The sequence below is a fragment of the Diabrotica virgifera genome, chromosome 8 (assembly GCF_917563875.1).
Source record: "Diabrotica virgifera virgifera chromosome 8, PGI_DIABVI_V3a".
Lineage (NCBI taxonomy): Eukaryota > Metazoa > Arthropoda > Insecta > Coleoptera > Chrysomelidae > Diabrotica > Diabrotica virgifera.
Window position 1 is genome coordinate 186649423 of NC_065450.1, and position 16266 is coordinate 186665688.

At 32.1% G+C, this 16266-nt stretch overlaps 1 protein-coding gene across 3 annotated transcripts in view; it reads left to right on the forward strand.

Moving 5' to 3' along the window:
• The window catches only part of LOC114340608 (tropomyosin-1), a 68861-nt gene that overhangs the window by 33396 nt on the left and 19199 nt on the right, over nucleotides 1-16266 (forward strand). For 2 of the 3 annotated variants that reach the window (XR_007700023.1, XM_050657707.1), the window contains exons 2-4: nucleotides 6664-6950; nucleotides 12520-12653; nucleotides 15630-15807. Coding sequence is in view for 1 of the 3 variants with exons in the window: in XM_050657707.1 (XP_050513664.1) it covers nucleotides 6711-6950; nucleotides 12520-12653; nucleotides 15630-15807 (552 nt within the window). In the remaining 2 variants the exon portion in view is untranslated. Of the gene's footprint in view, nucleotides 1-3292; nucleotides 3474-6663; nucleotides 6951-12519; nucleotides 12654-15629; nucleotides 15808-16266 lie in introns of those variants that run through there. The other variant, XR_007700024.1, reaches the window with a different exon arrangement.

Genomic DNA, 16266 nt, shown 5'->3' on the forward strand with positions numbered 1-16266 from the left:
TTTGATTGTTGGATTTAAGTTTAGTAAACGGTTTTTTCTTCGTTTTTTATTAAGGAACAAATTTTATTTGAATCATTTTTTTTGTCTCTTTTAGTTTATGAGCCACAGCCTTATAAACAATTATATTATTTATAACAACTTTTTGACCATTCGGATCGAAATCCACCCTCGAAATTCGTAATCAGCAGCCAAAAATCCATATGAAACCGTTAATAAAGTTTGTTCGGAAGCCTATGGTAGGGGAGCAAAGTATGCTAAATGTGCAGTCATTCGAGCGCTTTGGGGACCTATTGGGTTGTGAAGAGTAGGTCCTAAAACCAAAATAAGTTAAGTAAAGTTTTCCATTTTAGTGGGCGCTTGCCATTTTTTAATTTAATTTTCCATTTCCAACAATCGTTTTTTCCGATTATAACGCCATCTATCCATAATTCGAAAAAATGTTTCGAATAAAAGTTACTTATTTTTACGTAAGAAATCCAAATCTGCAATAAAAAATGAGGGCTCCTATTTAAGATTTTAAAGTAGCTCCCCACCCCACCTCCGTGGGGGGTCGTGTTTGATGCCATTCGATAGATTTTTTAAAAATATTAAATAAGTGTATTTCACAGTTTTTCGATCTGATGTTCATTTCGCAAAATATCGCGGGATTCGTATTTAAAATATTAAATTTACCCCCTACCTCTGTCCGAGGAAAGTCGTGTTTGGTATCATTCGATAGATTTTTAAAAAATATTGAGCACATATTTTTTAGTTTTTCGATCTGTCATTCATTTCGCGAAATATTCGCTTTTTTCTTGTGAAACTTTGGAACTCACGCATTTCCTTACGCCCGGCTCAAATCGTCAGATTTTTGAAATATACACTCTTTTGCATGTACTTAACTTACCTTATCTTAATCTGACAATTTTGAGTTTTTTTAAGGATAGATTTTTTTTTCGGGCCCCCCTTAACGAAGTCCCCTGTGTTAAGAGCCAATATCTGGTAGAGGTACATCTGCAGGATACCAGGTTTGTCCCCATATGCTAATCTGACGCGCTCGAGTAACTGCAAAAATCCCCGCTTGGGTTCCCCTACCACTATTAATTAAGCGTTAAAATGAGATCTTCTAAGGCTCATTTGCATTCGTAGAAGCCGAGTTACGATCGATAAAGCTTCGAAAAATACTTATTTTACAATGTGCAATTTGTATTGTGCACTAATTTTACAATACAGTACAACCTGCCATATCCGGACCTGTCATATCCGGACCTCCCCATATCCGGACGATTCTGCGCCGTCCGGATCTACCGAAATCTACCGAGAAAGGCAGTCCTGCTGTTGGACAACGCACTAAAAGAAGAACTAAAAGATGGCGAAATAATGTATTATAGAATCTATAAAACGTGTCTATCGACGAAAGTTATTGACGGCGTTGATTACTGGAATGTATGAAGGAGAAAACGTTTCAGAGACTATAAAAGAAATAGTGGTCTTGATATCCGGATTTTTTCATATCCGGATCGGTCTGTCGCCACATTGATCCGGTTATGACAGGTTTTACTGTATACCTATTGAGTTCTAATTGTTGGATTTAAGTTTATTAAACGGTTTTATCTTCGTTTTTTATTAAGGAACAAACTTTATTTGAAACAATTTTATTACATCTTTTAGTTTATGAGACGGAGCCTTATAAACAATTAAATTGTTTATAACAATTTTTTGACCATTCGGATCGAAATCCACCCTCGAAATTCGTAATCAGCAGCCAAAAATCCATAAGAAACCGTTGAGTTTCTCCATCAGAATTTCTCAGAATTCTCTTTCCTCTAGTTCTTTTTCAATTCCCTCCCTCCAGCTTCTTCTCGGCCTTCCTCTTTTTCTTCTCCCTTGTGGTGTCCACGTCAAAATCTGTTTAAGGGACCTGTCATCTGGCATTTTCTGTACATGGCCGTACCATATTAGTTGTTTTGTTTTTATGTCGTCATCAATTATTGTATGCCTGACTCCCATCATTTTTTGTATTCTCTCATTTGGTATCCGATCTCTTGCCTTGCTGGTGATCTTGATTTGCCTGCTGCTCTTCTCCAGAAGTCCCTTTCTGTTCTTAGGAACATTTTTTGTTCTTTGTTTCATTGAACAAAACTTCACTGCCATATGTGATTACACTTTTAAGTATGGTATTGTATATGGGCTGTTTGTTCGCTTTAGATATTGTTTGGTCCCACAGAATGCCATTCATCATGGATATGGCTTTTCTACCCTGTATGTTTCTATCTTTTATTGCAGCATCGAGTGTTCCAACTTGAGCTCTCTTCATGTCCAGGTACTTGTATTCATCACAGTGTGTAATTTCTACTCCACTGTCTAATGTAATGGACTGCTTTGTCCCTCCAATACGCATGGCTTCAGTATTCTTAATGTTGACTTCGAGACCCTATTATATTCCAATTCCCAATTAGGTTCCGCATCATGTAATGCAGGTCGTCATGATCCTGAGAAATCAGAATTTGGCCATCAGTGAAACATGTGAACCGCATTTTCCTTTGGTCCATTATTTTTTTCGGAATGGGACGTTTCATCGCCGCCGGTTCATCGCCGCCGTTTCGATGCCGCCGGTTCATCGCCAGTCCATTTCATCGCCGTCATATCTCGCATTTCCTAGAATTCCTAATTAATACTAAAAATAAATAATAATTGTAACTGTCTAAAATTCGGAAATATATCAGATAGCGATTAATTGACTGGCGATGAATCGGCCGGCATCGGCATCGAACTGGCGGCATCGAAACGGCGGCGATGAAACGTCCTAGACCCATTTTTTTGAAGATACTTTTCAGCGGATTTTCGGAATCCTAAAAATGATTTTGTATTGTTAATCTAATAAGATAGAAAAATAGTGATATATGTACATTACACTTTCTTATACTTATACTTATATAAGTTTGAATTTGTATGCACCTTCGGATTTCTGGTGATAGGCAAATAGCATAAAATCGGGATAAAATGATTGTATTAAACAAATTTTAAATACAAAGACTAGCAATATATTGTGTTTTCTATCCATGGACTGCCCTGTATAAATCAAAGAACCAAAAATTGTTTTAAAGATTTGCCTTACTGAAACAAAACTTCTTTTCCAAAAATTACCATTTTAATATTGTATTGCCTTTCGTTATATAATTTTAACATGATTTACGTTTTTAGGAGGTATTAAAAATTGAAAGCATAATCTTATCAATCAATAACTTTACTTTTATATCTATCTATTGTTTCAGTCAATTAACCTTATCATATTTGGTAGTATAGTCAGCACATTGGTTTAGTAAATTCCATATAAACAGTTTCAAAAACTAGAGACACGAATCTGTACTTACCGAAAGTTAGTTGGTAGTTTTTGTTTAGTTAGTTCGTTAGTAGTTATTTCTACTTTTGTTGAAAAAATTATTGTGCTATGAGTGTTTACGAATGAGTTTATCTACGATTTATATTAACAGGTTCGTAATATATTTATTTATTGTGCTGGATAAGTACAATTTATTTTTTAGGTTATGTCTAGATGTATGTAGAAAATTTTTGTATTAATATACATATTTGCAAACCATAAACTTTTAAATAGTTTTCATTTTTCCAAAACAATTTTTGGACAATTTGTTTACTCGATAATTTATTTTTTTTAAATTGTCCCTTCCGTAGACCTTTGGCTTCTTTTTTCATTATGAAGGATTTTGGAGGTTTGGGAAAGAAATAAAGAGGCTTTTATTTCTGATAAAAACACAGTTGTCCTCTTCTTCTTCTTCTTATGGTAGTACTACAACGCGGGGTGAGTCTAAGGGTTTGTTTATATGCAGGCGGTTTGCCAACGTCGACGTCGCGATTTACCTGAAAAACCCAACCGCCGCGGTTCAAGTTAACATAGAAACAAATGCAACCGCTCATCAGACCAGCTAATAAGCCATAGACTAGGGTAATAAGCTAGAAATAGACCATGTTCGGGACACTCAAAGATCCAGGTAGCTGACTACTTTTTTAGTTATTGTAAACCTATAGGATGAAAAGCTACCTGTTTCCTGCCTAGAGTTCGCGTCCGTTTTTTAATTAATAACAATTTAGTGCAAAAATCGCGATTTTTTCGATTTTTTGCACTCCATTCAAAAGCTAAATAATTGACATAAAATTACAAAATTTAATTTTTTAGAACCTTAAAAAACCTTCAAAATGCCGATTTTTGAAAGTTAAAAAGTTAATTTGTTGCTACGCAAACTCCAAAATAAATGAAAATCGTCATTTGTTAATAACTTTTACTAAAACTTCCTTAGAACTTCATTGTTTCACCCAAAGTTGACTACTGGGGTACTTAATAAACCCTCAAAATTTGAGACCGATCCATTAAATAGTTTAAGAGTTATTCTAATTGTTTTCCCCAGAGACCTTTATTTTGCAATAACATAAGACAGAAAATAATGAAGATAGGGCAATTCTCAGTATGCCAACTGAAAGTAGAAAACTGATACTATCAAAATGTACTAAAAAATGATAAAAAGGTTATCTAATATAGTCAAAAATCCTAATGCCAAATTTGTGAAATTTTGTAGTTTAAAAACATTTAGAATAACTTTAAAAATATTGTGTGTAAAAAAATTCATTTTACATATTAAAAAGCTGGTATTTTACACGAATTTTTAAAAATGTAGTTCAATTGGTGACTAGTCGTGGTAAGTGAAGGAGGAGCTGGAAGCCGACAAATGCACGAGTTCAAAAACTAATAAAAGCAACTTAAAACTACTATCATTTTCTATATCTCGGGATCTACTGAATATATTTTGATCGTTCTTTTTTTAATTTGTATGTAATTTTTCTGTACATTACAAATATGTAATTTGTCTAGACATTTATTAATTAATAAACAGTCTAATTTGTTTAAACAATTTTTGAAAAAATAATTTTTTCCCATAAATCCATGATTTTAATCATACTATCCCTATTAATCATAGAAAAAGTTAAGGTATATTTTAATAAATAAATTATCTTCAATAAATAATTATCTAATAGAAATCATTTATTTATTAAAGTGTACTTTAACTTTTTCTGTGATCATTAATGATACTATGATTAAAAATAGATTTTTGTAAAAAAAATATTTTTTCAAGAATTGTTTAAACAAATTAGACTGTTTAATAATTAATAAATTTATAAACAAATTGCATATTTGTAATGTACGTAAAAATTACATACCAATTAAAAAAAAGATCAAAATCCATTGAGTTGATCCGGAGATACAGCAAATTATATTCGTTTGAAATTGCTTTTTCGGTATTTTAACTCGCTGGATTTGTAGATTCCCCCTAGTAATCGTTTGCACTACATTTTTGAAAAATCGTAGAGGGTGCTGTGAAGGTATAATGCTTGTGCAAATTTTTTAAGAAAAAATACAAATCCCATTCTTTAAAATGGCATTGATGAGATTCCTTAATTATTATAAACAAATTAGCTGTGAATTAAAAAAAACATATGGCTAACTTTGTCCCAAATGAGCCCAGGCTAAATTTTTTTATTTGAAAATTCGTGTTAAAATACTATCTTTTTGAATGTATAAAAATATTGTTTCTACGGAGAACATTTTTAAAGTTATTCTAAATGTTTATAAACTAGAAAATTTTAAAAATTTGGCATTAGGATTTTTGACTATGTTAATTATTTTTTTATTTTTTTTTAATACATTTTGATATTATCACTCTTCTACTTTCATTTGGCATACTCAGAATTGCACTATCTTTATTATTTTCTGTCTTATCTTATTGCAAAATAAAAGTCTCTGGGAAAAACAAATAGAATAACTCTTAAACTAATTAATGGATCGGTCTCAAATTTTGAGGGTATGTTAAGACCCCAATGTCCAACTTCGGGTGAAACACTAAAGTTCTAGGGTAGTTTTAGTAAAAGTTATTAATAAATAACTATTTTCGCTTATGTTGCAGTTTGCGTAGCAACAAATTAACTTTATAACTTTCAAAAATCGGCATTTTGAAGGTTTTTCAATGTTCTAAAAAACTAAATTTTGTAATTTTATGTCAACTTTTTAGTTTTTGAATGGAGTGCAAAAAATCGAAAAAATCGGGATTTTTGCACTAAATTGTTAATAATTAAAAACGGACGCGAACTCTAGGCAGGAAACAGGTAGGTTTTCTTCCTATAGGTCTACAATAACTAAAAAAGTAATCAGCTACCTGGATCTTTGAGTGTCCCGAGAAAATCCTTATTACCCTGGACTAATCTGCCCGCGAGTTTTACGCGGTTTACTAGCGTTTAAACAGGTTAATCTTGAAAAGGTTAATGTTAATTATTTTTGTATATTTTTTTAAGTATTTCTTGTTGTTGCACTATAAATACTTCATAGCTATAAGATTGACCTCACGCGTACTGGTAAACATATCAAACAACAATATTAGACAACATACAATACCGCTCTTTAATTTAAACTGATATAATGACCCGCACATTTTCAATAATGCTTACTTATCTTTAATCAATTGGACAACCTAATTATGATCGTTCTATATTATTCCTTCATTATCTGTAATACGTGTAGGAATTGTAAGTATTTAAGACTAATCCATTGCACAAATGTTTGTCCTCATCTGTATTCTAAATATTATCAGAAAACTAATTCCATTTTCTTCTTTCCAGAGGCCCTTGTCTTTTGATCTAGCCAGTACCAAAAAAACAGCGCCACCATGGACGCGATCAAGAAGAAAATGCAAGCGATGAAGCTTGAAAAAGACAATGCGGCTGATAAAGCCGATGCGATGGAAGGTCAATACAAAGACGCCAACGGTCGTGCTGAAAAGGTCAATGAGGAAGTACGTGATCTTGAAAAGAAACTCTCTCAAGTTGAAAATGACCTCACCACCAACAAAAATGCCTTAGAAAATGCCAACCAACAACTTGAAAACAAAGAAAAACAATTAACTCAGGTGTGTATTATCAATAATTGTAATTATGTTGTTCTGAAGCTATTTCCTTGTGGCATTTTTATAATTACGTATTTTTATGGGAAATAAGCCACAATTTTACTAAAAAATGAATTTATTAACGTTTCGAAGCCCAAATCGGGTTTCGTTGTCAAAATACAAAATACTATTAAAATAAAACAAACATGTTGTTGCTAAGTAAAAAAATTCTTCTAATAATTTATTTAATCTGACTCATTTATATTGCCAATTCAGACGTATATTATACATTTTAAAGTAGAAGACTTTAAAATGATATCGCCAATATTTATGAGTTGCGTTCCTGGGACGACTTTACTAAAAGATAGTTCATTCGATTACATGAAATCAATCCCAACTCAAGAATATCCGTCGCAAAAAAATCATAGCATGTGATCTGTCTTTAAAAAGACAACCAAATGCAACGATGACAGTAAAATTCACGCGTTAGAGATTCCATAGTAAATCACGAGGGAAAACCAGGAAAAAACCTCGTGATACTATCCCGACATCGTAAGTATTTGGTCTTACATTTAATCTACCTTCAAAAAACTAATACCAAATTCTGACTTTAATATGTTTAAATTATAAATAATATTAATATTTTAAATATCATTTTAAAGTCTTCTACTTTAAAATGTATAATATACGTCTGAATTGCCAATCTAAATGAGTCAGATTAAATAAATTATTAGAAGAATTTTTTTACTTAGCAACAACATGTTTGTTTTATTTTAATAGTATTTTGTATTTTGACAACGAAACCCGATTTGGGCTTCGAAACGTTAATAAATTCATTTTTTAGTAAAATTGTGGCTTATTTCCCATAAAAAATACATAATTGTAATTATGTATTTTATATGCCAGTTCTTGTGATGTGTATTTGTGTATGTGTATATTTTAAACATTTTCATGCAAACATTATTTAAAGTACCACAAATACTTTTAATTTCTATGTTAAAGGTTATCTGTATGTTCACTCATAAATTAAACCCTTAATGTGTAATCTCACATTAATCTTAACTTCCTAACTCCACTTAGTCCAGAAAGCTACTGCGCATCCGCTAGGAAAAATATTCCGATTCGGATTTTTTGCACAATCTTACTCAAAAATGACCCCTTTTAATAAATTTGCATGTTGCCAGGACCAAAAGTGGGTAAAAAATTTTTTAAACGATTTTTTTTTGTTTTTTGCCTAAAATCGGCCATTTTTAACCTTCAAAAACTATGTGAAAAACTTAAAATTTGAATGTTGCCAAGGTAGATAGATTTGCTTTAAACATCGATTGATGAAATCCCGAAGAGTTTTTGCAATACAGTATTCAAAACTCCTTTGTTTTTTAATTTCTAATCAAGCGTGTGCGACACTATTTTCCACCGTTGCATGTGTATACAGTATGGTGCAAATGAAAGGAATAAATTCTTTATTTCCTAAACCGGCGACTTTAAGGAAAAACCCGAAACATGTCGATTTTATTTTTAAGTTATGATATTGTGGCATATAATATGGTAGACAAGTGACGTCATCCGTCTGGGCGTGATGACGTAATCGATGATTTTTTAAATGAGAATAGGAGTCGTGTGGTAGCTCATTTGAAAGGTTCTTCAATTCTCTATTCAGTAATGTAAACATTTACATAATTATTTATACAGGGTGTCCAAAAAATTTTTATTAAATTAAATTATTTGACAAAAAAAGAAATAGAAGGACACCCTGTATAAATAATTACATAAATTTTTATATTACTGAATAGAGAATTGAAGAACCTTTCGAATGAGCTAGCACACGACCCCTATTCTCATTTAAAAAAATCATCGATTACGTCATCACGCCCAGATGGATGACGTCACTAGTATACCATATATGCCACAATATCATAACCTAAAAATAAAAATCGACCTGTTTCGGGATTTTTCCTTAAAGTCGCCGTATTACGAAATAACGAATTTATTCCTTTCATTTGCACCATACTGTCATGTCGGTGGAAAATAGTGTCCCGCACGCTTGATTAACAATTAAAAACAAAGGAGTTCTGAATATTGCATTGCCAAAAACTCTTCGGGGTTTCATCAATCGATGTTTAAAGAATATTTACCTACCTTGGCAACATTAAAATTTTTAGTTTTTCACATAGTTTTTGAGGGTTAAAAATGTCCAATTTCGCAATTTTTCAATTTTTAATCGCTTATATGTCAAAAACTATCAACCTTAGAGAAATGTCACTAAAGACCTTTTCTGTTTGGAATGATCCAAAAAAACCTAAAAAAACTTTGTTCCATGCAAAAAATTTATTTTAGGAAAAAAACAAAAAAAAAAGTTTAAAAAATTTTTGACACACTTTTGGTCCTGGCAACATGCAAATTTGTTAAAAGAGGTCCTTTTTGAGTAAGATTGTGCAAAAAATCCGAATCGGAATATTTTTCCTATGGGATTCGCAGTGGCTTTCTGGACTAACTGTATATAATTGTAATAGATATCTATAATATACTTTAATTACGAGGTTATTTACCTTCCGGTAGAACTGAATCAATTGCTAACTTCTGCTGCAATAATTTCCTAGTTCGAATTATTTGTGAGTTTGTAGTCTATTAGAATATTTACCTCAGTCAAGTTATATGTATAGTCAGTTGGAGTTTACGTCAAGTATTTTTATTTTAAAACTACCAACAAACCATTTACTCCACGACTTCGAATTACACTTGTCCAAGAAATTAACGCGCCACCTTAAAAATGGGTCATTTTTGATGTCTCGAATTTCCTAAACCTGTTGTCCGATTTAAGTGATTTTTTAATATGTTGTAGCCTTATTCTTTAACAATATCGCTTAGATAGTTCATCATGATTGATAAATTGTTATTGTATTCCGGGTGTTCCAATCAAACTGTGATTTTTTCTCAAAGTTCGCGTGACCCTGTGGAATATTCTAGCATTTATAAAATACTAAAATTAAAACCCAACTATAGCCTCTTGTTTTCTTAACATTCTGTTGCTATGTATGTAACATAGCATTGTAATTAAATTTGGTAAGTTTTAAGAGGTAATTATTGCGCATTTTTTGATATACCATTAGAAATTTAATATTAACAATTGGCGCGCATACGTGTAATATGACCCTCATGTGCGCCAATGGTAAACATAAAATTCTTAATTGTATGTTAAAAACGCACAATAACTATCTCTTAAAACACACCAAATTTCATTTGCATATCTTAACCAGTTTTAGAGCAATAAATAAATCGTCAGTTCGTAAGAAAAATTTCAACATGCCCTATCTCGGAAACGAAGCATTTGCGGACATGCAAAGATAAAGCAAACTGTCATTATTTTTTCATGCAGAATTACCCCTTAAAGTTTGCCATACTTATTTACAAACACCCTGTATTGATGACAAACAAGGCTAGTTGTTAAAGTATCTAACTTTTTTATTATCTAACATAAGCAAATGAATCAAAAAACAGAATGTTAGGAAAACATGAGGGTATAGTTGGGTTTTAATTTCAGTATTTTATAAATGCTAGAATATTCGACAGGGTCACGCGAACTTTGAGAAAAAATCACAGTTTGATTGGTACACCCAGTATATAATGACAATTTACCTGTCTAGCAACAATATTATTACAGCGATATTGTTAAAGAATAAGTAGACAAGGAGAAAACGTTGTAGGCGAAATAAGTAGAAAGGTTCGTTGGAAAAAATATTCCCATGATATTTTTTTGCATAATCACATTAATTTGTAATACACCCCAGAATAAGGTTCAAGAAGTCGCCCACGAGAAAAGTGGTCCAAATTTTTTTTAACAATTTTTTTCTAATCAAATTGCAAAAATTATTATTCTTGGTCCATACAATTTTTTTTTAGGTTTTTTAGATTATTCTGGATAAAAAAAGGTCTCGTGTAATTTTTCTCTAAAGTTGATGGTTTCCGAGTTATAAGCAATTTAAAATTTGAAAAACGCAAAAATGGCCGTTTTTAAGACCTAATAATTCGGTTAAAAATTATTATTATGAAAGTCAGAAAGTGACTAAATCAAAGTTTAAAGCCCCCCCCCCCCCCCTACATGATCCTGAAGAAATTTTTGTCATTAATTTATTACTAAGCTGTTATTTTTAATTATTAACAATAAGCCGCAAGTAACAGCGTATTGACGCGGCTGTAAATGTGAGTGCGAGTAAGATGCTCCATTGGACTGCCGGAATGGCATCTCTCTCGCACTCACCATAGACGGCCGCCTAATACGTGCTGGCGCTCATTATTATTACTTAAAAATAACAGCTTAGTAATAAAATTATGAGAAAAATTTCTTCAGGATCTTGTAGGGGGGCTTTAAACTTTAATTTAGTCACTTTCTAACTTTCATAATAATAACTTTTAACCAATTTATTAAGCCTTGAAATTAGACATTTTTTCTTTTTTTCAATTTTAAATTGTTTATAACACGAAAACGATCAACTTTAGAGAAAAATTAAAGGAGACTTTTTTTGTCCAGAATGGTCCAAAAAATCTAACAAAAATTTGTACGGGACAAAAATATTGATTTTTGCAATTTGATTAAAAAAATTGTTAAAAAAAATGGACCACTTTTCACATGGGCTACTTCTTGAACCTTATTCTGGGATGTCTCACGAATGTGATTATGCAAAAAAATCTCATGGGAATATTTTTTCTAACGAACCCGCCATTTTCGCCTTGTCTAAAGGTTTAGGTTTAGAATAAGGATTAAGAACACATTAAAGAAATCACTTAAATCGGACACCAAGTTTAGGAAAATCGAGACATCAAAAATGACCCATTTTTAAAGTGGTGCGTTAATCTCTTGGATAAGTGTATTTCACATCGTCTATCGAGAAGTCCGGACATAGGGCAATCAAATTTATATTCTAAATATACTACAGAGTGTTCCAACGAAAATTTGACCCCCACCACAGTAACTCAGAAACCAAAAGTTTTTTCAGAATTTAAAAAAACATGTCAATTTGTATTGAGGGGGAACGAATTTTCATGCAAAATTCGTCCCCCTTTCCCTGCCCCACATCAGCCGGTATAAAATGACCTTTACCTGTATAGCAACAATAATATTACACAGATTTTCTTAAATAATAAGGCTATAACACACTAAAAAAATCACTCAAATCGGACAGCAGGTTTAGGAAATTCGAGACTTCTAACGTGTACAATTCAGCAAGTGAGTCGATTATTTTGCTCTCAAGTGTATTATGTTTTCCATCTTTTGCGTTATTCTGCCGTTTATTAGCGCGCTCATCACTGTATTCGAAATTACACATCGCATTTATACGTTGGTCCTTCGAGCCGGATATGAATAAGAAACAAGCAAATGTATTTTTGAACCTTTTGTTTTGTAGTGCATAAGCTATGGCATGTTGGCATTTCTTTACTTAGGTTATCTATTAAATTTCTTATTTTCTTCCTAACTTGTCCCATTCTATTTTGCCCCCTATCTTTCTTGCTTTTTTAAATTTGTGTATATAATTTTAGGAATTACGATTTTAACCATTTTAGGATTAACCAAATCTATTTATTTCTAATATTTTAGGCTGAATCTGAAGTAGCCTCTCTTAACCGTAAAGTACAACTTATTGAAGAAGACTTGGAAAGATCCGAGGAACGTTTGGGCACAGCTACCACTAAATTGGCTGAAGCTTCCCAAGCTGCCGATGAAAGCTCCCGGTAAGTGTCAAGAGAATTACCTTTTGTAATATGTAGATACTCTTTATATATATCCAATCCTGTTACTCCGTGAAGGAGCATAGGGCATCCACGAAGCTTCTCCATTCCCCTCTATTTCTGGCCATGGTTGCTATTTCTTCCCAGGTTTTCTTCATTCTTTTGTAGTCTTCTTCAATGGTACTCCTCCATGTTTTGGTCGGGCGTCCTCTGCTTCTTCGTCCTACTGCCCTCCATTTGAGTGCTTGTTTTGTTATGTCTGCATTTTCTTTCCTCAGGGTGTGTCCCAACCAGTTCCATCTTTTCCTCTTCATTGTTGTTCTGATGGGTTCTTGTTTAGTTTTCCTCGGTAATGCTACATTTGTTATGGTATTGGGCCAATATACCTTTAGAATTTTACGTAGGCATCTATTTACAAAAATTTGGATTTTATTTACATTTCCGTCAGTTATTGCCCATGTTTCACTTCCATAAAGTAGCACAGTTTTCACGTTACTATTAAATAGCCTTATTTTATTATTTTGACTAATCTGTGTTGATTTCCATATATTTGCGACGGTTCCAAAGGCATGTTGTGCTTTTCGTATTCTCTGTTTAATATCTGCTTGAGCTCCACCTTTTGCACTGATTATACTGCCTAGGTAGCAAAATTCTTGAACCTGTTTTATTTTTTGTTGGTTGATGTATAGTTTGTCACAGTTACATACTCATATTCTCATCTCTACTGTCTTGTTCGTGTTGATTTTAAGACCCACTTCTGCCGATTTTACCTCTAGCTTCCTTAACATGCTCTTCATATTATCTATTGTGTTCGCTACGAAACAGATATCATCTGCGTATTCTATATCTGCTAGTTTCTTGTTCTGAAGGTAGTTCCAAGGGATCCCGTTTTTTTTCAATTGTTTTTTTCAGTATATGATTAATACATATATTAAAGAGCAAAGGTGACAGTATGCAACCTTGTTTTAAACCTACTTCTATTGTTATTTTATCTGTCATTTGCCCTTTATGCAGTACCTGACATGTTGTTTGCTGATACATCATTTTGATTATTCCAATGATCATAGGAGGTATTTTATTTAGCTGTAAGATTTTCCTCAGGGTTGTATGTTTTATGCTGTCGAAGGCTTTAGCAAAGTCTATAAATTTAGATAATAGATACTCTTTACTTTGTGGTTATTCAGATCACCTCGATCAGTCTTCCTTATACTAAAATGATCTTAAAGTTACGCCCAGATATCGCATGGTGAAATGTTATGTATAGTATACATCATCCTGCCTTAAGACTGGAAAGATTTGAGATGTGAGTATTTTGCCGCATTCCATGGATGGACTAATTGAGAAACGAAGAAATTATAAGGCAAATGGGCATGGATAGAAAAATTTTAGGAATCGTAAAATATCAAAAAACAGCTCATCAAAGGTGAAGACCAATTTTTAATTAGGAAAGTAGTTAGGGGGTTGTTTTCACTGATTTTTTCGTAGAGAAAAGCAGGTACCGACCTTTTTTTAATTATAAGTCGCTAAATTTTCATGCTAGAAACTTTTTATTATTATTTTTTGAAAGGTCTAATTGTATACTTAAAAAAAGGTTATTTAAATTTTCCTCAAAAAATGCAAAGTTTTCTCGTTATTTGGCTTTGAACATTAAATATTATGCATTTGACGAAAAAAGCTAACCTTTAACATGCCGTATCTTGGTTTGTATTGGTCTTAAAGATATAGAAAAAGAATTTTATTTGTTTTACTAAAAGATACAATTTTGATATCTACAGTTTTTTTTATTAAATGTATATGTTTTGAGGCATTCTCAAAAAACCCTCTAAAGAAGTTAATTTTTGTGTCGAAAAACTTACGTTCAAGCGCGAATAACTCAAAAAATATTATTTTTTCGAAGAAAATGTAAAAAACATTTTTTTCTTAGAATTACTTTTACATCGATTTACATGGTTAAAATGTAACAAAAAATTCCCATTTATAAGGAATTAAAAGATTTAAAATGTTTTTTCCCAATAAACCTTAATACTTTAATATTTACAAATGATATGGAAATTCTTCATCTCATTTATAAACATGTTAAATTATGTAAATACAAGTTGTAAACGTAATATAATAGGCATAATTTGTTAATGTGGTTTGAAAAAATTAAAAAAAAATAATAAATAAAAAAAAAGAAAAAAAAATAGAAACAAAAATAAAAAAGAATAAAAAAAAAGAAGTAAAAAAAAGTGTTTCGCACAAATTAAAATATATATTAAAAAACAGTAAAATAATTAAAAAAAAAACAAAATAAAAAAAAGCTACACAATGTACCAATGTATCTATAAAAATAATATTGTAGAATGTACTTATGTTTATAAGAAATGTATGACTATGAATCTGCAATCAATCACAAACAAGTCTGGCTAATTGGCTCTGCCAAAGCCATTTTTCAAAAAAAAAGAAAAAAAAAATTCCCACCCCGAGATGGGGTGACAAGCACCCCCAAGGTTTTAGCGTACAGCGGTATGATATAGAAAATGATCCTTGGACTATTCCCCACCTTCTATGAAAATTTCAAGTAAATACATGCTGAACGAAAAAATTGCGAGCCAAAATGCTTCATTTCCTCGACTAAAGCTTTGTTCCAACTCGATACAAAACCGTTTTTGAACGGTTCGTGAACCGCGCAGTAACGAAAAATGTGTTACTGCGCATAATTATTCGTTATTGCGCACGCGCGTAACGATTCAAGAACGGTTTTGTATCGAGTTGGAACAAACCTTAAGTGAATTAACTGATTTGTTAGCAAACCTGTGTCCATGAACTGGTAATGTACGCCCATAAATAACTCTATTATGTCAAATTTATTATTGTATGTCATGCTGACGCACAAGTGGAATGTCTTAAATATTTTAAATTCTAAAATGGAAGGGTAATTTTTTATAGATTTTCACGTTAGTCAAAATTTACTAAAATGTATCAATCTCTCTTTAACAGTATGTGCAAAGTATTGGAAAACCGTTCCCAACAAGATGAAGAACGTATGGACCAACTCACCAACCAATTGAAAGAAGCCCGTCTCTTGGCTGAAGACGCTGACAACAAATCTGATGAAGTATCCCGTAAACTTGCCTTCGTTGAAGACGAACTTGAAGTAGCTGAAGACCGTGTAAAGGTAAACATACCTATAATTATACCTTTTTTTATATGCCTTCATCTTATTCATTCTTTCTAATAGAAAAGTGTTTGTTAAATATTTGGTAGCTCCTATACGATCACACCAGCGTTTATTAAGTCACAAATTGCTTCTTCACCCTACTGGTCTTAAGATATTCTTACTCCTTTCCTGACAAATTCCTTCTAAATAAGTCTGTTAGATATTCTATCCATAAATATGTACTTTTGTTTACTTCTTTCTTTTTTATGTTGATTTTCTATTATGCTCCATACTGTTTTCTGCGACATGTGTGGAAGTCACTCTCCAGATCTCTGTCTGACTATAATCTGGATTGTCATTCACGGTTCTTTCAGTATCATCTAATAGTTTTTTGCAGTATTGTCTCCATCTGCTTCTTCTTGATGTGTCTATCTGGGACGAATGTTGACGATTATCATGGCAATCTTTCACTTTATC